The 22,835-nt window shown below is 43.3% G+C and overlaps 2 protein-coding genes across 4 annotated transcripts in view; one reads left to right on the top strand and one right to left on the bottom strand.

Moving 5' to 3' along the window:
- Positions 1 to 223: 223 nt before the first annotated feature.
- On the bottom strand, positions 224 to 8,430 carry LOC117049681. 2 transcript variants are annotated; one of them, XM_033154490.1, is made up of 5 exons: positions 8,154 to 8,430; positions 6,008 to 6,084; positions 4,313 to 4,880; positions 3,063 to 3,143; positions 224 to 2,073 (listed from the first exon to the last, which is right to left on the bottom strand). In XM_033154490.1, exons 3-5 carry the CDS (start codon positions 4,860 to 4,862, stop codon positions 1,628 to 1,630), a joined length of 1,077 nt encoding a protein of 358 aa, XP_033010381.1. In that variant the 5' UTR covers positions 4,863 to 4,880; positions 6,008 to 6,084; positions 8,154 to 8,430; the 3' UTR covers positions 224 to 1,627. The 2 variants fall into 2 exon arrangements, with proteins under 2 accessions (XP_033010381.1, XP_033010380.1); XM_033154489.1 differs by lacking the exon at positions 6,008 to 6,084 and having other exon boundaries at positions 225 to 2,073.
- Positions 8,431 to 10,467: 2,037 nt separating this feature from the next.
- PRPF4B (pre-mRNA processing factor 4B) overlaps positions 10,468 to 22,835 on the top strand; it is a 28,910-nt gene continuing 16,542 nt past the window's right edge. For both annotated transcript variants that reach the window (XR_004427010.1, XM_033154491.1), the window contains exons 1-6: positions 10,468 to 10,589; positions 15,296 to 16,489; positions 17,347 to 17,517; positions 19,355 to 19,507; positions 20,772 to 20,853; positions 21,620 to 21,830. Coding sequence is in view for 1 of the 2 variants with exons in the window: in XM_033154491.1 (XP_033010382.1) it covers positions 10,483 to 10,589; positions 15,296 to 16,489; positions 17,347 to 17,517; positions 19,355 to 19,507; positions 20,772 to 20,853; positions 21,620 to 21,830 (1,918 nt within the window). In the remaining variant the exon portion in view is untranslated. The remainder of the gene's footprint in view (positions 10,590 to 15,295; positions 16,490 to 17,346; positions 17,518 to 19,354; positions 19,508 to 20,771; positions 20,854 to 21,619; positions 21,831 to 22,835) is intronic.

Raw genomic sequence — 22,835 nt, forward strand, 5'->3', positions numbered from 1 at the left:
TGTTGATCTCGACAACCAACATTTACCTTTTAGTTATTACACCAGGGCATTTTTTTCAGCCGCAACTTCTCCCACCTCTCATGTGGGCACCATTGGCATTATAAGAGAAGGAGGGAGGCGTAATCGTGGCGAGTTCCAGCACCTAGAAAAACAGTGCTGCATTTAACACTCTCCACCTCTACCTCTCATTTTCCCCCTTTTTATCCTCATTCACTTAAGCAAGCTCATCTGAAATCAGCCTGCATGGCATCAACCGTGTCCTGCTGTTCTCCAGGTCAAATGCACGCCTCGCCCTACCTTCCGCTGATGAAGTCCTTCCACCTTCCACCTTCTCAGCCCCATTTTTAAATCCATCTGTAACTTCTCCTTGCAACACCCATCTCACCTACCCAACATAAACATTGAGGGCCAGGCCTGCACCATGGTTTTCAAAGCCTGTATCTACCAGTGACATCAAGACATGCCAATTCCTCACCTCCCCACACCAAAGATGGACCACGGAGGCCAGGCCATAGCTGTGCAGTGGATGTCATGCTTTCAGCCAGGAAGGGAAATGTTTTGACTTCTATGTATTACAAAAGCGATGATTTAGGAGGAAGAGGGATAAAACGGATGTCTTTTCTTTCCACTTCCTATTCAGCAGAACAGGACCAAGCCTTGGTCCAAAACCCTATGTTTAAGGACTGCATTATCGTTCTGGTCTATACTTCAACTAGCTTACTGTTAGCATTAAACAAATGTTTGATATTAATTTATATTATGTTCCCACCCTACATGATAACACAATTTCATGTATTATGTCCATAGTATATGCCCATCCTCTTTATCCTGTTTGCATAGAAGAAAGCTGGACCCACCTTTCAAAAGAGGACAAAAGAAACCAAGTAGGAGAGGGAGGCACAGAATTGTAGAATTGGAAGGGGTCCTGAGGGTCATCTAGTCCAACCCTCTGCAATGCAAGAATCTCAACACATGGTTCCCCATCTGATTTGAAACCATAATGGACCCTGCTTAGCTTTGCAAATGTGCTAGCAAGCTTTATTGTTGCACCACTGGAAGAACCACTGTTGATCTCCAGCTCGCCCCAACCATTGCATGTTTATGCCACCTCCCAGAAGATAACCGGGTGTTTTTAATTAAAACAGGGGGTAAGGAGTTTAAAACTTAAATGACATTTCAAGGAATACAAAATTTAAAAAAAGGAAGACGTGGAGGGGGGATGGCATTGGCCATCAACATAATTAGGCAAGGACCCATTAAGATTTTTAGCACCTAAGTGTCTAACCCACAGGGCCAATAAGGAACCAGGTAATTAATCTTGGTGTCTTTGGAACATATGCTACAAAACAGTCTTCCAGAGCATCTAAATCCAAACACTTAAGAGTACAACGCTATGCATAACTACTCAAAAGTTAGTCCCACTGAGTTCAAGGGGGCTCGTTTTCAGGAGAATGGGTACACGACCGAGGCTTCAGTAGCATATATTGTGCCTCATTGTTTATGTCCTATTCTAGCATTAGAAACTCCAGCCGTTAATACAAATGCCTTTGGGTGTAGGCTCTCAATATATTGTTCCAGTAGCACCCAGCAACTTTTAACTGGGAAACCCTCTTCCTCAGTAGTACAGTTAAGGGCTGTACTTCTGTGGTCTCCGCCTGTGGTTCACCCGGGGCACCAGTGTCCTCCTGGGGACACCCGAACGGGAGGGGGGAGAGATGGCGGAGCGCGGCCGAGGGTGCCACGAGGGTGCAGGGGACACTGGCGTCTGCTCGACAGACTGCATCTGCACCAGCGATTCCAGCAGTTCTGTCTGGCGATGCATGATGGCAATGATTTGCGCCGTGTCTGCCCGGTCCCTCTCTCGGTCCTGAAGGTCAGCGGTGGCATACCGGTTTAAGGAAGACAGGATTCTGTCGGTTGCGGTCTGAACCCTCCTGTCTGCTATTCGCGACAGTTCCATGACCAAGTCGTTCCTGGTTTTTCTTTGGCGCTTTCGGACTCTGGTCAGCCGCCCTTCGGAAGACAGAGTCGGGCAGTTGGGCAGCAGAGCTGATGAAGGGGCCACTGTTGCATCTGGAGATAGACAGGTACACACACACACACACACAGCCGTATATTAAAAAGGAGAGTGCAAATTGCAATGTGATACAAAAGGACTCTGGGTAGGTTAGGTAAAGGTAAAGGGACCCCTGACCATTAGGTCCAGTCGCGGACGACTCTGGGGTTGCGGCGCTCATCTCACTTTATTGGCCGAGGGAGCCGGCGTACAGCTTCCGGGTCACGTGGCTAGCATGACTAAGCCGCTTCTGGCGAACCAGAGCAGCGCACGGAAACACCGTTTACCTTCCCGCCAGAGCAGTACCTATTTATCTACTTGCACTTTGACGTGCTTTTGAACTGCTAGGTTGGCAGGAGCAGGGACCGAGCAATGGGAGCTCACCCCATTGTGGGGATTCGAACCCCCAACCTTCTGATCGGCAAGCCTTAGGCTCTGTAATTTAACCCACAGCGCCACCCGCGTCCCTTAAATACTAACAAAATGAATTCAGTGATGTATTTACTCATTCTCCACCCCGCAATTAGGTTTTATTAACTTCCAACACATTTAACGTATACAATTCAACACAATTTCATCTTTTCTCTTATTTTTCCATGGAGTTGTTTTTTCCCCTTCTGCTGTACCTGATCTTCTATTAAATCATAACCACAATATTATAATCTAATTACCTCTGTTGCTCATAGCTCAAATCTTGCTCACAAGTCCATCATACTATAATATTTCTTTAAATACTCTGAAAAAGGCATCCATTCTTACGTAAAACACTCATAATTAGATTCTCTTAATTTTGTCAGTTCTGCATAGTCTATTATCTTACTTACCCATTCTTCATTGGTTGGGACATATAGAATCCTAGCTGCTGTTGTTAAATACATAAACAACTTTAACATTTGCCGGGGGGGGGATTTCTGTCCCTATAATACCTAACAGAAACACTTTGGGCTTTTTAAAATATACTCATTTTAAACATCTTTATCTTGTCATGTTATCATTTCATATTTACCCATTCTGGAACCTTTGGTTGATGAGCTGCTGGGGTTACTGAGGAACATAGAGGAGAGGGATGGAGCCGGATGGTCAGCCTCTAGCAGGAACAAAAAAAGATGTGTGAATTTTCTATACATATGAAGAGGCCTGCTGGGTCAGGCTAGGGCTGGGCGACATCTGATTTCAATATCGTGATAAACCACCAGCTAAACATCGCAATATACCTATACAGTGGTACTTTGGTTTTCAAACGTAATCCGTTCCGGAAGACCACTCGAGTTCCGAAACATTCGAAAACCAAAAACTCAAAATGGAAGCCTCAAAACAGAAAACTCAATACAGAAGCTGAGTTTCATGTCTGACTTCCGAGGCGGGTTCAAAAACCGAAGCATTTACTTCCAGTTTACGGCGTTCGAAAACCGAAATGTTCGTCAACAGAGACGTTCGAAAACCAAGGTACCACTGTATATCGCAATGCCTGAAATCAGGATGGAGCTATGTAGAGGCATTGGTTGGCTTCACGGTTTTTCCAACATTGTGATTTTTGCATAGTACACACACACACAAACATCACAATTCACAATATATTGCCAGGTCAAAAATGATGAAACCAGTATCATAATATGGACCAGTTTTGGATGGTATATCAATATATCGCCCAGTCCTGGATCAGACCAAAGGCCCATCTGGTCCAGCATTTCGTTCTCACGTTAGACAACCAAATACCTATGAGAAGCTTAGAGTAGCATAAGTACACGAGCACTGTCCTGAACTAGAAGCAGCAACATAGTCCCAGGGAATGGTCTGAAGGAAAAGGAGGCCACATAAGAATGGCCTGCTATTCAGAAGCATTGCTGTCTCCAACTGTGGAGGGTGAGCATAGACATCACGGCTTGGAGCCATGGATGGCCCTCTCCTCCACCCCGTTGCTGAAACCAAGCTTGTCTGTTCAGTGCTTGGATGGGAGACTGTTTGAGCACCACCTGTCCCTTGGGTTTCATGGCTTACATGACTGTAAGAAAATATAATACATAAACACAGCCACAGCATAGGGGGACCAATGCACGGAATCTCACAAGGTGCAACATCTGAAGGCAACATCTGTTCAGGGAAGTTTTTAATACTTGATGTTTTACTGTGTTTTTATTATTTTGTTGGGGGCCACCCAGAGTGGCTGGGGCAACCCAGTCAGTCCGGGCGCCATATAAAGAATAAAATTATGATCATTGCTACAAGTTTCTCCCGGGCGCAAAGCGGAGTTCTTACTTGCTGCCGGCCAAGACATGCTTGCGGGCTTCGCGGAGACCGCCCTCGTCATGTAGAACATGGGGCTGGGCGTGGCGGAATCGGAGATCTCCACAGCGATCTGTGTGCATGGGGAAAACTGATCCGGACTCTCACTATAGTCCTCGGGCACCACGGGCGCGGCTCCTTCCACCAGGGGACACGGAGAATTGGTATCCCCCGACGATTCCTCCGGCAGAGCAGCATGAGGTAGCCTCCTTGGGAGCTGGGAGCCAGAATCGCCGGCCAATATCCTATCGAGCTGCTCATAGAAAGGGCACGTCATGCGGCCGCCCAGCGAAGAGGGGTTGTCCTTGGCCTTTTTGTAATCCCTCCGCATTGTTTTCGTCTTGGTCCGGCACTCCTGGGCAGTGCGCTCGTGTCCCCGCTTGGCCATCTCGCTTGCAATTACTTGGAACGTGTCCATATTTCTGTAGCTGCTCTGGAGCAGCTTCTGGATCTTCTGCTCTCCCCATATATCCAGGAGGTCAATGACCTCGGTGTAGGCCCAGTTGTTTCCACGGCGGCTCATTGTGTTGAAATTAACAACCTATAAAGTTACGAAGGGGGGGGAGGGAAATGGCAGACTGGGTGACATTGAGTCTCAAGGGGATGCAAGTCGCTTTCCCCCCAAAAAACATGCACTCTACCACTGAACTACCCTTCTCACTGTCCAGCCAAACTACCATACCCAGTAGTCAAATGGGAACGTTACCCATCGCTTCCTAGGTAAGGCATGGTATGCAATACCACATAGAATTGTAGAGTTGCAAGAGACCATGAGGATGGTCTAGTCAGGGGTCAGCAAACTTTTTGAGCAGGGGGATGGTCCACTCTCCCTCAGACCTTGTGGGGGGGGCGGACTATATTTTGAAAAAAAGAATAAATGAACGAATTCCTATGCCCCACAAATAACCCAGAGATGCATTTTAAATAAAAGGACACATTCTACTCATGTAAAAACACGCTGATTCCCGGACAGTCCGCGGGCCGGATTTAGAAGACGATTGGGCCGCATCCGGCCCCCAGGCCTTAGTTTGGGGACCCCTGATCTATACCAACCCCCTGCAATGCAGGAATATTCAGCAATTGGCATTATCAGCACCATGCTCTAACCAACTGAGCTATCCCCACTCTAGAGTAGCGGGGTACTTCCATCCCCACCCCCCAATCCTTAGCCGATAATATGTCAAAAGCCATTTTTATGCTTTACATTAAATTATCACTCTTATTATTGATATTATTAAAATAAATTTGTATGCCGCCCCTTACCCGTAGGTCTCAGAGTGGTTCACAACACAAAGTTATAATATAAAAGCACAAAATACACAATTAAAACAATCAACAATGCTAATGTATACAAACTAATAAAAAAATACATTCCCCAACCAAAGTCCCTAAACAATCTCCCACTCCAAATACAAAAATCCAAACTAACATATAACGTTTTTAAAACAATTTAAAACACACACACCCCAGGTTAAAACCCCGTCTCCCCCATTAAATAAACTTCCACTGAATTATCCATTACTCTATTGCAGTTTGCAAATTGCGGGTTAAATTTTTTTTTATGTTTGAAAGACTGTGATGAATGTGTATGATGTTAATAACCTGTCAAGTTAAAATATGAATGGTGAGGAAAGATCCAACACATTCAAAAATTAAAAGTCTACTTACAAACTGTCTTTCAGTCTTATTAGTTATTGGGGGGGTTTGTTTTGTTTTTCAATCATTGGTGAATTTGCTCCGGACTCCTGGGAGTTCAAAACAAGCAGATCAATAATCAAAACTGTGGTCAGTACAAAGAAACATGAAAAGAAATTCTACTTTTATTAGAACAGAAGAATAGTCCAACAGGATCAGACCAATGGCTCATCTACTCCAACCCCATTTTCACAGGGACCATCCAGATACCCATGGGAAGCCCACAAGCAAGGTGTGAGCACAACAGTGATATTTTGTCCTGCATTTTCCAGCAACTGGTATTGAGAAGCATAATACCTCTGACCATGGAGGCAAAATATAGCCACTGTAGCAAGTAGCCATAATTTATTTTTATTTTTGTCCTGGGTCATTTTCATTTCCTCCCTCCAACACCAGGACCAGGTGATCTACCGATATATCATCCAAAACGGGTTTGAAGTCCATATTGTGATATCGGTTTCATAATTTTGTAACTGGCAATATATCAGAAGTCATGATGTGTGTGTGTGCTATGCAAAAAATCACAATGTGGGGAAAACCGCGAAGCCAACCAATGCCTCTACATACCTGCATCCTTATTTCAGATATTGTGATATATATAGATATGTCACGATGTTGCAAAACCGGATACCGCCCATTCCTACTTGACTTACAAGTCCGAATGTTCATTTGGAATTAAATTCCAAACAGAATTTCAAAATTTGGTGCTTAAAGATGCGTTTGTTTAGTCCTACAGCCCAAGGGTAGCGTGTTCACACAACACACAGTGAAAACAAGGCAGCGGTGGCCATCGACTGGGATGGTTTCAAATGGCGGTTCAACAAATTCATGGAGGACAAGGCTTTCATTAGCGACCAACCACAATGGCTGTGAAACGGAGGTGGCATGTCTCTGAATAGTAATTGCTGGTGAGCCCAAGTGGGGAACATGTTGTTGCGCTCATGCTCTGCTTTGGGCTTTCCAAAGGAAGCTGGTTGGCTCCCAGGAGCAATTCCCTGGCCTACCATCATTGCCATCACTGTGGCTTACCAAGAGGGAGAGGGGCAAGGGAGGGAGGATGTTGGTGTAAGTTGACTTCACTGGGGTGCCTGGACATAGCTGTCAACTTTTCCCTTTTTAAAAGGGAAATTCCCTTATTCCGAATAGGATTCCTCGCAAGAAAAGGGAAAAATTGACAGCTATGTGCCTGGGCAGTGCTGGCAATTGTGAGAGGCCATGCAAGAACTGACACACTTGGCCTGCTCCATGGCGTGGGCAAATAGAGGACACTTGACTTGATGGGCCTTTGGTCTGATCCAGCAAAGCTCTTCCTGTATCAACTGCCTTTTCCTGCAGTTTATTGTTTGAAAAATGAGTGTTTCCTGTAACGGAAGTGCTAACTTCGGGAAAGACATTAAGCTCTCTCTATATAGCACTGATCTTAAGTGAATGCTCACAGACAAACCCAGCAAAACCACACAGGTACAATTACACTGCATCTTTAACTCCAAACATCAAGTTAACACAAACCTGCACAGGGTTCTCGTACTATTTAGGCCAGTGTTTTTCAACCACTGTTCCGCGGCACACTAGTGTGCCGCGAGATGTTGCCTGGTGTGTCGTGGGAAAAATTGAAAAATTCAAGAGAATTACTTTATATATAGTCAATATAGGCACAGAGTTAAATTTTTTAACATTTTCTAATGGTGGTGTGCCTCGTGATTTTTTTCATTAAACAAGTGTGCCTTTGCCCAAAAAAGGTTGAAAAACACTGATTTAGGCCAACCATTTTTTGTAACGCTTCTTAATAGCGGTTGGAAAAATGCAGAACACATCGAAGATGCTGCACTCATTTAACATAATATGGGTAGAATCCCCTCTAGATTCAAGTTCACGGGACTCGGGGAGCAAATCATACGGTGAAATAAAGCGAGGTAAATATGCACGGGCTCCTCTTTACTAGGGGAAGAAGCAACGATTTTAAAAAACCGAAGAGGGAAGTATGCACAAAGTACGAGGCTTAACGCGCGCACAAGGCAATATATTATGGAGCGGCACAGTGCTTTTGTTTTCCAGGAAGGAGCCAGCAAATCCCCTCCTCCGGTTTTCATGCTCAGGGACGGCCATCAAAGAAATATACCTTTGTTACCCATGGGTAAAAGTTTTGCGCAGATCCATCAGCGAGAACTTCGGGTCCTTGCGCCCCTGCTAAATCATCCGCCGCCGCCACGCGACAGAAAACCTTGTGCACGCAAGCTTAGCCGAGGGGAGACGAGCAGGACCTTCCCCTCTGCTCCCCTCCGCAGGGGAGCTAAACCAGGATGGCTTCCCTTGGTCCCGATCTGCTTCCGCTCCTCCAAGCCCTTCCCCGCTTCTCTCACCAACTTCCCAAGCCAAGGCTGCCTTGCAGATACCCAGACCCCTCCTACCAAAGCGCTAAGGGAGCATGTGCAAATGGCCTCGGAGCAGGACTGCGGGATGGTTTCCTTCATCTCTGTTATACTTGTAAGCTACTACACCTTTCCACTTTTCTTTTCTTTTCTTTTCTTTTGCAATAGTTTTTATTTGATTTTACAAGTAAAAAGTTATCACATTACAGTACTGTACCAAATACATAACCATATGTAGGGATTTCTTTGTTAAACTGATGGAATATATACCGAAGTGGCAAAACTGACCGGAAAGCTCAGGAACCAAGAAGACAACAACTTCAAGAAAGAATGGGGGGGGGGGATTTACAATTTATTTAGATCACTGTAAGCAAATGAAAACATTAGCAGGATTTTAATAACACTTGTAATGTAACAATTACAATAGAGAACATGGAAAGATGTAAAATGTGGATTATTAGGTAATAATAATATGCAGGCGAAAATGTTGACAATGGGACCCATTGGAGGGGATGGTGGGTGGTTGACGGATTCAAAGAAACACCTTTCCACTTTTCGAGGCTTGAGACCCGGGCAACTGAGAGATTTATTATCTCCATGCGCACCTTAAGATTTTATTCAGAGGGGTAAAGGTAAAGGGTAAAGGAACCCCTGACCATTAGGTCCAGTCATGGACGACTCTGGGGTTGCGGTGCTCATCTCGCTTTACTGGCTGAGGGAGCCGGCGTACAGCTTCCGGGTCATGTGGCCAGCATGACTAAGCCACTTCTGGCGAACCAGAGCAGCGCACGGAAACATCATTTACCTTCCCGCTGGAGCGGTACCTATTTATCTACTTGCACTTTGACGTGCTTTTGAACTGCTAGGTGGGCAGGAGCTGGGACTGAACAACGGGAGCTCACCCCATCTCGGGAATTTGAACCGCCAACATTCTGATTGGCAAGCCCTAGGTTCTGTGGTTTAACCCACAGCACCACCCGTGTCCCTTAGAGTCCGTGGGGTACCAAGTAGCTATTGTGGAAAGGGCCTTTCTCGCTGTGCAGCGCTTCCCCCCAGAGAATTGCCCAGGCACCTGTACCCTGATGCCGTTTTGGCACCAGGCAATTTTCCCTGCTCTCTTAATCTGTTCTGTTTTAAATTCATTTTTCCCCAGTTTTTTTCACACCGCTTTTAATATTTTATTACATATCATAAATTACCAGTACATATCATAAATTCATTTTAATTCTTTGTTGCAGGATACATTGAGAACATGGTTATAGGTGTGCATCTTGCAACGTTCAAGGTTTCCTTGGTCCCGTTCGTGGATTTCATCACATGAAATAACAGCATAGGATCGGGCCCTAATGACCGCATCCCCGCACTCTCTCTGTCCACTCAAAAGTAGTCGTCAACTCATCTTTACGAGAGTAGATTTACTGAAGTTGATGGCTAACATTGAAATTCAGGGACCTATGCCACTCAGGCGCATTCATTTAAAAAAGAATCTACTCTAAGTACCGGTAAGCTAAATGCAACCGAGGGGAACCAACTCTCAAGTCACTGACTTAAGGAGAGCAGTCTTCATTTGCACCACCGCCTTTTCTCCAGCATCCCTGGGAAGGCCTATATGCATCAACAAATCAAGGGTGTTCTACGCCTGCGCCCGGCGGCTGACTTTTTAGAGACGCTCCCTAAAAGCAGAACATTCCATTCTTCCTCGTCCATCCGCCTACGCTCACACTCGAGAACCATAGAAACGGGAAAGAGTTACACCCCTCACTTTCTGTTCCCATTTGGACGCCGCCATATGCGGGGCCGTTCAGCGGAACTGGAACCCGCTTCGCCCTCCGATCTCTATGGTAACGCTTCGCTTGGCCGCTCCGCACATAAGCTACAGGCAACTGGGAACCGGAAGTATAAGACTATATCTCTCGCGAGCAAAATCCCTGCTCCTCACAAGCCACCGGAAGTTACGTTTTCCAACTTCCGGGCTCGTGACGTTCACCTCATTTCCGATTTCTGCCGAAGCGACCAGCGAGGTGTGCGGTTTTTTTTATAACTATTACTATTTCGGCTCGGGTTACGCTGCCAGCACGCATGCGCGACGTCTCAATCGCTTCAGCTTTCGGCGGTGGAAGTCGAGGAGTTCGGAAGTTCAAAATGGCCGCGGCGACGATAGTGGAGTCGGGTCTGCGGGGGCGCGGGTAAGAAGAAAAAGAACCATAAGATATATATATATATAAAATATTAAAGCACGCGGTTTAGTTCCAGTAACTGTGCGGGGGGAAGTCCGGGAGGGCATGGGAAGAACGAGGCGAGGGAAGGGGGGAGGGAGAACGCGCTGTTGAGCCGTTATAACGGTCGCGAGGAGGCCCTGACCGGGCCTGGCGTCTGAGGCCGGAGCGGGACGAGCTTCTTCGGAGCCCGCCCTTACCTCTAGCGGCGAGGCACGAAGCCGGCTTTTCCCTCGCCGCCACCCGGCCCTTTCCCAGCGCCTGCTTGGGTCCCTGAGGCCTACCTTTGGGTCTCGCCAGAGTTGCTGCCCCCACCCGGAAGGGAGTCCCACCGCCGGGCCCTCAAGGGTCAGCCGCCGCGCGAGCTTTCCTTCCCTGGTGGTGGAATCCCGAAAGGCTTGCTGGAAATTAAATGCCGTTAAGACTCTCCTGCGGCGGCGGTTGGCAAGTAGCCTCTCGCCTTACGCTTTCTTTGTTTAAAAAGAGAGCTCGTGCGCAAAGGCGAGAGCCGCACAAAAAAAGGTAGTTCTCGGGATTTTTTTCTTTTCTCCGCACAAGTTAACGTGCGAGAATGGGGTGGGAGGGAGATTCCTGCTCATACTTATTTTGAGAGTTAAATATGTTCCATTTTGGACTTTCGACGTGGCTGGGGAAATGTCTGACGAGCTTGGGCAAAGTTACTAGCCCTAGTGGGATTGTTGTTGTTGGATTGACTGATTGATTGATGGAATTTGTATACCGACCTCCATCCAAAGATGTCAGGGGGGTTGCTCATAGACACGCTGCGCTATTTTTCCTTTGCCATCTGTGCTGTCAAGTACTTCAGGAACGGATTTCTTTGTTATTTTACTGGTTTTTAATTCCCACATCACTGACTTGGTTTCTCCAGCACGCTTCGTTTCAAATAGAGGTCTACCCATTTCTTCCGATGCAATCTGAGTGATACGATTGTTTATAAATAAAGTTGTGGTGTGGTCTAAATGCCATATGGGTCTATCACACATGCAAATTTGGCTTTTTTGTGTCTTAGTAACTCCTTGCAGGCAAATAAGTGCTAGTGTTTAACTTATAAACCACATGACATTTACAGTGTACAGTATTTGTTAAAGCTGCTCCCACTCCTGTGACATTTCTGGATTAACAGCTGTTACAATGCTTGTAGTCTAAAGCTATGGTCAGGAGCCAAGCCAGTTAAAATCAAAAGACTGGCATAAAAAATTAATTATTTAAATTATTTTAAAGACATATTTGTATTTCTGTAATAAAGAACCTTCCATCCCATATTCCATGAGGATGGAATTGCCAGAGTTATGAAAGATTACAATTTATTGTCCTGTTTATGTAATTTTAGGGACATAACAGGATAGATTAAGTCACATACCAAAAGCACAAACTAAAGTAAGAACTCTGGTGGGATATCGGCTTGACCATGCACTTTTAAAAATAGGTATGCATGTAGAAATCAGACTTTACCAAAGCTCTGCCACCTAACTTTTATTTAGTCTAGCATTTCTCAGATGTATTCAGGGGAAAATCTGATGGGCATTTTGTGCTCATCAATTTCAGAGTAAATGTAATCAAACTTGCAGGGACTAATTGATTAGTGAACATGAGTAGGATCAGCATGCAAGAAATTTGGGCAATAAACAGTTGCTATGTTGTGAGCTGTTGAAAGCACAATTTCTGGCTGTTCACCAGAATACAAGTTTTTTTTTTTTTACAGCTATGGTATCCATGGGTTATTAGATTAGTAACTTCCTTTTTATGAGGCGATCACTAAACAAATCATACATACACGATAAATTTGTAAAACTCAATTTCCAATCGAGGGTGACTTGCTGGTTATTAGCTTTAAACATTTTGTGGTTGGATGACCCATGTAGAATTTGAAATACTGTAGTTCCATTTATTAAACTAACATGGCAATCGAGATCTGTGCATTTAGATGGGATGATGGTGTCTGCTGACTTCCAGCAGAAAAGTCCCACAGTCAGGATGTGCCCACCCAAACAGTAGACTGGTGGAGAGTACTGTCAGTGGCAACAGGCTCAGTCTGGGCCTCTTTGCTGTGTCAGCTTGGCAGCTAATGCAGTAAAGGGGCATGTTACCCTCTCCCCACTGCTTCTGCTTCAGCCAGGACAAGCACTGAGGCCTAATCAGTGCAATTCTTACTAGTTTTCACTGCAAGTTTCATGCATCAGAGCTAGCTTCATGCTGCAGATGATTTGGTAAAAATCAACACCAGTTACGGGATGAAACACAAATTCTTTGAAAAGGTTTTACATTATGGCATAAGAATAAAACTTGTTTTTCTTGCTAGAACTTGTTTTCTTTTTCTTCACTGTTTTTGCAAGTGATAAGCATATGGACAAGGTCAGATTGCCCGTTTATGTCAACAGTCCATGGGAGGCAGACTCTATTCACTATCTACAACTAGGTTGAGGGCATAAATATACTGTATTGAAAGGTACAGTAGTAAAGATGGTGATGTATTCAACTACCTTTATGCCACAGTTCAATGCTGGCTTTCCTCCCAGTTGTCTAAAAATCACTGAAGTAATGGAAGTCGCTAGACTGTTTTCCAAAGTGATTGACACACAATTATTTCCTACATATTAAAATAAGAAAAATAACAAGGGGAATACAATAATTTTCAATTTGTTTAAATACACTTTATTGGCCATAAGGCACATAATAATTGCACAACCCATAAGTTCACACATATATTTTCATCTTTTGTTCCTCGTGAATGGTAGGTGGGCAACAGATTCCTGGATCTATGCTTGGTATCATGCTCAGGGATATTACATTCATGACAGTGTGTTTTACTCAGATTTCTGGCTTTATAGTTCTGGCTTTATCTTTTGGAGACAATGGATTGTATCCAACTAGTCATACTCAGAGTAGACCCATTAAGTCAGCGGACTTAAGATACATACTCACATTAGTTATGACTGGTGTTTGCAATAACCCCACATGTATCTCATTTTTATTGTGTTCTAAGCAGTCATTATGCTAATTTGATCTGTAAAATTCTGAAGCAATTTAGTCTGATACCTAGTTCAACAGCCTTTTTGGATCAATGGCCACATTTCAAATTTTGAGAGAGTGCTGTGGGTGCAGGTTGCAAAATGGCTGCCATAGAGAGGGCATAGCATAATGCAACATGGCTACTGGGAGGGCATGGCCCAATACAAAATTAGAGAACAGTTATTGCAGCTCCCCCCCCACCCCAAGAACTTCACTCATACCATCCGCTATGTCCTCCTGGTCTTGATTGTGGAGAAACAGCTGTTAAAAGACACAAGAATCCTGCTTTCCCCCATTCCAGCTGTAAATCAAAGCCTACTTTGTCATCCTGTACCTACTTATCTGGGAGTAAGCCCCATTAGAAACAAAGAGACGTACTTTTGAATATACTTTTACCATTGTACAGTCAGTTAACGTTACAGTGAAATCATAGTGCCTAGTCTTTATCCTCTGAACACTAGAAGACATGCCTCCCCCTCTTTTGCAAATTTTTAACATTTGTCTTTGGAAGGGAGGGAGAATTCTGTAACACACACCCATACTTATACAGTAGTATTTGCAGGAAATAACTCCCAGATCTAATACAAACCTACCACAGGCAAGATGCATCCTGGTTGTGAGGCAGAAAGGAAGGGTAAATGACATCTTCCAGGGACAAGAAAAAAATAAAGCAAATGCATGCGAAAGGGGAGGGGAAAGCAGGTGCTCTTTAGGACCCCAGGGATTCCTGTAGCCTGCTGTCCAAACAACTACTTAGCAATCATAGGCACAGCTAGGCTAGCTCATTTCACAGAAATTGCCTATAAGGGTACCTGTGCATTTTTCTTCCCAACTTTCTTCCTAAGAGGGCTAGAGGTTTCCTTTTTTAAAATGAAATTGGGTCTGGGGCCCATGCCAGGTGTGCCAAGGAGGGCCATCATGGGCACTGGGTTGGCAAACCTTGATATAGTATTTATACATTGGTATTTGAGCATCTTATGTATGGACAGTATGTATGAATTTTAGTGATTCTTGTTATTTAATTTTATTTAGTTCTTATATTAATTTCATCTAAACTCTAATTCTAATCCTTAGTTGTGCAATTGAACATGTTTTGTGCTTGGTCCCTTATGCTCTATTTGTTTGATTGGTTCATCATAAATTAGCTTATCAGAAACCATAGAAGAATAGCTATAATAAATGGTTGGTAGTTTCTTTTTCTAGTTATTGAAAAAAAGTCCTTTCTTTAGCAAGTAGACTACATGATGAACATGGCTGTTTAAACCAATTGTGCCCCAAAGTAAAACTGGAAATAAATGGGGCAGTAATGGATCAATGTTGTTGGGTAGTTATAATTTACTTGTAGGAGGGATCCTTGATGGTTACAGACACAGACATGCTTCTGATTATTTTGCTTGAATGCAGGTTAAGAGTTCTCTAAACAGTTATGGGGCAGATTTCTTGCTCTCTTGTCTTCCTAGCTGCCCCCCTAAATTATCCCCCTCCAAAGACTTTCCTAAGGATTGGCAGACTGTCCTATGTGGGGTAAGCTGTGTCACAGGACTGAGGGGAGAAGGAAAGATCTCATAAAATTTGCTCAGATCTCTGGCTGCAAACCATAATATTTCATTTGATCTCTGATTTATTCTATTTAAATATATTTACAGAATTGATGATGCTGATATTTCTGAGAGAAGTGCAAATGAAGAAAATGGGGATATTTCAGAAGGAGAGCAACCACAAATTAAACACAGCCGGCATAAAAAAAAGAAACACAAACACCGAGGTAAACATAAGAAACATAAACATTCTTCAGAAGAAGATAAGGACAAAAAACATAAACATAGGCACAAACATAAGAAACATAAACGAAAGGAGATTACTGATGCCTCTGATAGAGAAGATGGTCCAGCAAAAAGAACTAAAATTGATTTTTTAGCTCCTTTAGAAGACTTAGAGAAACAAAGAGCATTGCTTAAAGCTGAACTTGAAAATGAGCTAATGGAAGGAAAAGTTCAGTCTGGGATGGGATTAATATTGCAAGGTTATGAGTCAGGTTCTGAAGAGGAGGGAGAAATCAATGATAAGGTGAGAAATGGGACTAGATCTGCAACTAAGTCATCAAATGTTAAAGGGAAACCGGAAATTTTAGACAATAAAACAAGTTCAAAGAAACGGAGTAAGAGCAGATCAAAAGAACGGACTCGGCACAGATCTGATAAAAAGAAAAGCAAGTCAGGAGTTGATGGAGTAAAAGAGAAAACAACAAGAAGTAAATCAAAAGAGAGGAGAAAATCAAAAAGCCCATCTAAAAAAATAAAGTCTCAAGACCAAGTAGGAAAGTCAAAGTCTCCAACTCTTAGAAGGCGCTCTCAGGAGAAAAATAGGAAGTCAAAGTCTCCAGAAGATAAGACTAAAGCAGAAGATAAGATTAAGTCTAGAGATCATAAAAAATCTCCAGCTGTTAATGAAAGTAAAAACAGAGATCGTGGCAAAAAATCAAAATCTCCAGTAGAACAAAGAAGCAAATCCAAAGACAGACGATCAAGGTCTAAAGATCGAAAATCCAGAAGACTGGAGGCAGAAAAAGAGAAGAAGCCCACCAAATCTCCTTCTAAAGATGCATCATCAGGGAAAGAAAACAGGTCTCCTGGTAGAAGACCTGGCCGCAGCCCTAAAGGAAGAAGTTTGTCTCCGAAACCACGAGATAAGCCAAGACGCAGCAGATCACCTCTCCTTAATGACCGCAGATCTAAGCAGAGTAAATCGCCCTCTCGAAATCTGTCTCCTAGGAGAGCAAAGAGTAGATCTGTAGAAAGAAAAAGAAGAGAATCGGAAAGGAGGCGTTTTTCTTCTCCAAGGTAATTTTAATGAAGAAAATTAAGAATCAAGTGGTTTTAAAAAAATTTCAAAATGTGCCCACCTGTCCATCCCCTAACACATGAGAGATGCTGAACTGGTGAAACCAAGATGCCAATTTGGAAAGGAAGAAATGGGAGAACAGTATAAGTGAGCTCCCGATTCTTCCTTTCCAGCTGTGGCAAATAAACTTGAATGACCTGGTGCCATATGATGTCACATAATTGACAAGTAGGTGGTTCTGCCCACCAGTCAAAGTGGCCCATAGAGGGTGGGCCAATTCTGGGTCTACTCAGCCAGCTGGATCCAATTTCCCCTGGTATGTTTTATAGAAATTTGTGGAAGACCTTTGATTTATTTAACAAATTATAAAAATAATAGCATAATAATAACTTTTGAGGTTTTAAGTGTTTAATAATAAAACAGTACGCTGAGCTAGACTTGTCACTAATATTGTTTCTTGGGAGGTGTAAATATCAAAGCAGAGGACACTTTGTAACTTGAAAGAGGTATTTTTCAGGCTTTCTGTATGCTACAAATAACTGGCATAGGTTTGTTTGGAAAGGCAGACTGTGGCAGGCAATAAAAGCATCACATGAGGATTTCGTGTGAATATGAAACTTGATTTGCAAACATTTCAGCAGTTTTCCTATAGTATGTAACATGAGAAGAGTATTGTCTATATATGCTTTAATTATAACAGGACCTTTTTATGTCATTCTTGCTTATATAAATTTCTACTGAGTTCAGTCTATGAAATGCTATAAAGGCAACTTTACAATGAGTTTCAAAATGGTTTTTTAAAGGGAATCGGGCCTATTTTTCTATATATTTTTACAATATTTCTTCTAACTTCAAGAACACGAACAAGGGATGATATCCTCTCTAGACGTGAGCGATCAAAAGATGTCAGCCCACCTAGGTGGTCCCCATCCAGAAGAAGATCCAGGTCTCCTATTCGACGAAGATCTCGCTCAGTTCTTCGACGTAGCCGGTCTCCAAGAAGGAGGAGTAGATCTCCTCGGAGAAGGTATATATTCTAGGTAAAGGTACCCCTGACTGTTAGGTCCAGTCGTGGACGACTGGGGTTGTGCGCTCATCTTGCTCTATAAGCCGAGGGAGCCGGCGTTTGTCCGCAGACAGCTTCCGGGTTATGTGACCAGCATGACTAAGCCGCTTCTGGTGAACCAGAGCAGCGCATGGAAACGCCATTTACCTTCCCACCGGAGCGGTACCTATTTATCTACTTGCACTTGACGTGCTTTCGAACTGCTAGGTGGGCAGGAGCTGGGACTGAACAACGGGAGCTCACCCCGTCGTGGGGATTCAAACCGCCAACCTTCCGATTGGAAAGCCCTAGGCTCAGTGGTTTACACCACAGCGCCACCCACGTCCCTTATATATTCTACTATACTGTAAAAATTAAAGTAGAAATTAATCTTGTACATTAACCAAGAATGGTTTTTTGTTTTGTTTTTTAAATGCCCCCCACCACAATTATGGGTTGTAATTAACAAAGTTGTTCCGTTAGCACAAGGACTTCTGCCTGCTCAGTGGTACTTTCTCGGCTTGGGAGAGGTAAGGGAACCTCCAGAACATATTTGAGTGGGGGCTCGAGGGAAGAGGAAGTCAAATTGCAGAGGCAGAAGTCCTTGCACTAATGGGGCAACTCTGTAGGACACAACCTTATACATTTTGCCAATTCCCTAACACTCCTTTGCTTCATCTTCATACTATAGGCCAGCTTACATGTAACAACAGTTACCCTGTTTCTCATAAAATAAGACATCCCTATAAAATAAGCCATGGCAGGATTTTCAAGCATTTACGAAATGTAAGACATACCCCGAAAATTAGCCGTAGTGCTGGGCGCAGTTCTGGAGGGCGCCAAGGAAGAGGCGAGGCTGCCCGCACCTTAAAGCCTCCTTCCTGCTGGAGGAGCCACCCTCCAGCTGCTGCCCATCTTCTTTACCGCAGCGCCGCACCGAGCGGAACAACCAGCAGCCTCACCTCTGCCTGGCCCGGCCGAGGCCTGCCAACTCGGCGCCCGGAACCGGCTGCTGCAGCAGCACCGCAAGGGACGTTCAGCAGCGCTGCGCGGAGCGCCATGAGCCAGTGGCCTCGCCTCCGCCTGGCCTTGCCTCCGCCTGCCAGCTCGGCGCCTGGAACCGGCTGCTCCTGCAGCGCCGAGTGGAACACCCGGCAGCACTGTGTGGAGCACCCCGAGCCAGCGGGACCCAGCAGAGAAGCCAAGAGGTTAAACTATTGGGATTGGGACTAAATTACTCCTCCCCCCCAAAAAATACTTGCCATTTTATTTGAATTTCCTTTGTCTTAAAAGAAGAAAAAAAGTTTAGCAAAGAACATACATAAGCTGTGCAGTCTTGGCAGCCTGCACCCACACTTAGTACTTCTCATGGCTCTCACTTGGTCCGTTTATAAATCTGTGGTAATAAAAAAAAGACATCCCCTGAAAATAAGCCATAGTGGGGTTTTTTGAGGGAAAATAAATATAAGACGGTGTCTTATTTTTGGAGAAACACGGTAGCCATAGTTACAAAGCAGGTATGACTTCCCACGAATAAGCACCATGCTTCTCAAATTGTGGTCACCCTGCTCCCTCTGCTGACCAGAGAGGAAACCAGTGCTGGCCTAACTTTGAATTCCAAACCAACATTCAAGGTTTGTTAATATCTAAACAAAACATGAGAGGAAGAGAAGAACAAACCTTGATTCATCCTAAGTAATATTTTTTTTTTGCTTTTGAATGGAACAGATTTGAACCTTAAAATGTTTCAAGCAAGTATATAAATATAAGAGATACTTTGTCACATTGATTCTTTTTTCTTGTAATTCCACATTTTCAGGGATAGGGGTCGACGGAGTCGATCTCGTCTTAGGAGGAGGTCTAGGTCACGGGGTGGCCATAGGCGGAGGAGTAGGAGCAAAATAGAAGACAAATTTAAAGGAAGCCTTTCTGAAGGGATGAAGGTTGAACAAGAATCCTCATCAGATGAAAAGTAAGAGCTGAATTTTAATGTTTCACATTGTGATCTACCAAATTTTTCTGTGTGTAGATAGATGAAATGTCTTCTTTTTCTTAAATCAAAAGTATTTTCAACATGGAGGGCAATCTTGAATATTAATAGTGAGTTCAGTGCTGTAGCTAGTTGATCCTCTACCTAATGTACCACATTCTGCTTGTTATTTTAACTTATTAGCTAAATGCTGACCCGTGTCTGGTGAACTTGGTACTACTCTTCTGTCATTCTGTTCAGTTTGATAGGGCTCCAATGCCAGATATTAGGATTCCTTGGGAATGATTGTCAGTTGATTAATATATGGTCTCATATTGACTGAGGCTCTGCTACAGGAACCTTTAGTTACAAGCAATCAGGTTTGTAGGTTGTATCCAACAGTGCTACCCAGTTGATAGTAAGGCCCATTTTCAGCAACTTCTCCCCCATAGTTCCCTACAGTCTTCCTAAATCTGCTCTAGAGCATTTTACAGTGTTGCCAGTGGGGAGGGGGTTTGCAGTGGTGATGGGAAATGAGCAAAAAAATGTTTCCCTCCCTGTTCTGCTGTTGGAGGCCTTGCCAAGTCACACTGTTGGATAGGATCCAATACAAATAAGTATTCCCAGTCACAACCATATAACATTTGTATATGTGGTTTTGGCCAGATGATACTTGGGCACAGTGAAGTAAAAATACACATACTTAATCTCCATGAAAATGAAGACTTAAAAAAAGTATATGTGAATATACGCCTGTCATTATACCAACTTGCCATCCATAATTATAATAAACGCAAATAGATTGCTTAATCTGTGGCTCATATAGAAAAGGGACTGGTACAATGTTTATGCAATAATCTCAATAGTCAAAATTTTCCCAATATCTTAATATTTACATACATTTATTCTAGGACTGTTAATACCAATCAGTAGCACCAAATGCAGTCAAGTACACTACAAGGAGAACATAAATATAACAAAGAGCAATACTGATCAAATTAAAAATACAACCATTAACCATAATAACTTCTCCATAGTATATTAAATTAGTTTGAATGAATTACAACAGCTAATATCTAATACTTACAATGCTTATAAATAATGGTCAATTATAATAAAACTTTGGGGTTTTTCCTGCCAATCTGTAATGTGAAGTTATTTAAATTAACATTTTAGAATCCAAGTCTTTAAGCATTGAGGGTAGTTGAGTATAAATTCTTGCATCAATAAGTGAACTAAAGGATATGTCAATCATCATTTTTAATAGCCTTGAAGACTTTGACGTTGAAGAAGAAGATGAGGAAGCTTTGATAGAGCAAAGAAGATTACAGAGGCAAGCAATTGTTCAGGTATGTGATAGTGCTGTACTACCACCCCTCCAAACCAGACTGCAATTTTAAATTTAAGTGTGAAAGCTGATCATCCATACTGTTTCCATAGTGTGGTCAGGCATTCAAGTAGCTATAGTTACAAGGACTATCCATTCAGCTTTCTGTTATAATTAGCTGCCACAAATTCACTCATGTCTAGGTACTGCAAAGGGAAAAGAGTGCATTGAACAAAGAGTGCACACAATAAATGCCAAGTCATCACATTCTGCAGCATGCTAAGTGGCATGCTCTAACAGGCGTATGTGGTAGCACCCTAGTAACCCTGGGCCAACACCCACAGACATATCTGTTATGTTTCCTTTGGCTTAGAAATGAAGAGTTGGATCCAGTGTTGCCTTAGTAGGTCTGTCTGCCCAAGAAAGCCCTTCCTGCTCTCTTCAAGGACCCTTAGGATAAAAATCTGAGATCAAATAGTAATAGAACTGTGGAGTTGGAAGGGACCACGAGGGTCATCTAGTCCAATCCCCTGCAATGCAGGAATCTTGTCAAACATGGGACTTGAACTCATGACCCTGAGAATAAGAGTCTCATGCTCTACCAACTGCGCTATCCATAATGCAGTAGAGGTCTGCAATAAAATGAAGTGTATGGGAAAGGCCTCTCTTGCAAGTGAACAACTGCTTCCACGGTGCTGGAATAAAGCAAAAATATTTCTTTGGTTTATATCACAACAAAATGTACATTTTTTTCAGTGGCTTAAGTAATGGAAGATTTCTCTTTGCAGAAATACAAGTACCTAACTGAAGATAGCAATATGTCTATGCCATCTGAACCAAGCAGTCCTCAGAGCAGCACTCGAAGTCGCTCAAACTCACCTGATGACATTCTAGAGCGAGTAGCTGCTGATGTTAAAGAGTATGAACGGGAAAATGTGGACACTTTTGAAGCCTCAGTGAAGGCTAAGCACAACCTCATGGCTGTTGAGCAAAATAATGGTAAGAATCAAATTCCTGTGAAATGTGTTCTGAAAGAAGATCTGCAACAACTAAAATCAAAAGTGAGATACATTTAGCATGGCAGCCATGAGTAAGAGACTGTCCCCTTAATTTTAGGATATTATGAAATATTGTACAAGTTTTCTCACTTGTAGAAAGCTAAGTTAAATTATGCCTGGGGTCACTTCAGGACTTGGCATGCTGAGTCGCCAGAGAACAAGGACATGCCTCTCACTTTATCAGGCTGACTGAACACACAGTCAAAATTCAAAAACATTTTTGTGCAGTTTTCACCACAATGTAATACGACTTTATTACACATACCTAGATCCCCCAAAAATATAAGTGGTTGGACCTAGACTAAGACATGCTTAGAGTAGACCCATCAAAATTGATAGGACTTTAGTTAGAAGTCATGAAACTGGATCCAACCCAGGGGTTTTAAGCTTGCACAATTGTAGGTGGGATCACTGTGACTAGATTACTGACTGGAACAGGGATAAAGAACCCTATCTTGTCAATATTGGCTTGGCAACTAGATACTTTAAGGGACCACCTTCCGCAAAAACACACACACACAAACTCAGTGTATTACAATCTGCTTTAGGTCCTTCTCTGGGTCCTGTTGCCATCAGATATGAGGCAGGTGGTGATCAGAGACAGGACTTCCTTGTGGTGACACCCTAACTTTGGAAATCTGAAGGTTTATCTGCTGCTAAGTTGTATGTGTTTGTATTACCCAGGTGAAAACCTTATTCCTGATCTTTAGATACATAGTTTTACTCTGCTTTTTGCTTGCACTGTAAGTTGTGTAGTTGGGATTGTTTTAATTTAAGGCGGTTGATGATGAACCAAATGGGGTGCGTAGTATCCCTCTTCCCATGACAGGCAGTAGAGCAAAGAACTCTGGGAGGCAGGCACAGCCCCCTCAGTTTTAGACAGCTCCCTGTTTACACAGGGGTTATGTTCCGAGGCACCGCACACATTGGTGAAATCATGTATATT

The sequence above is a fragment of the Lacerta agilis genome, chromosome 7, assembly GCF_009819535.1.
Source record: "Lacerta agilis isolate rLacAgi1 chromosome 7, rLacAgi1.pri, whole genome shotgun sequence".
NCBI lineage: Eukaryota > Metazoa > Chordata > Lepidosauria > Squamata > Lacertidae > Lacerta > Lacerta agilis.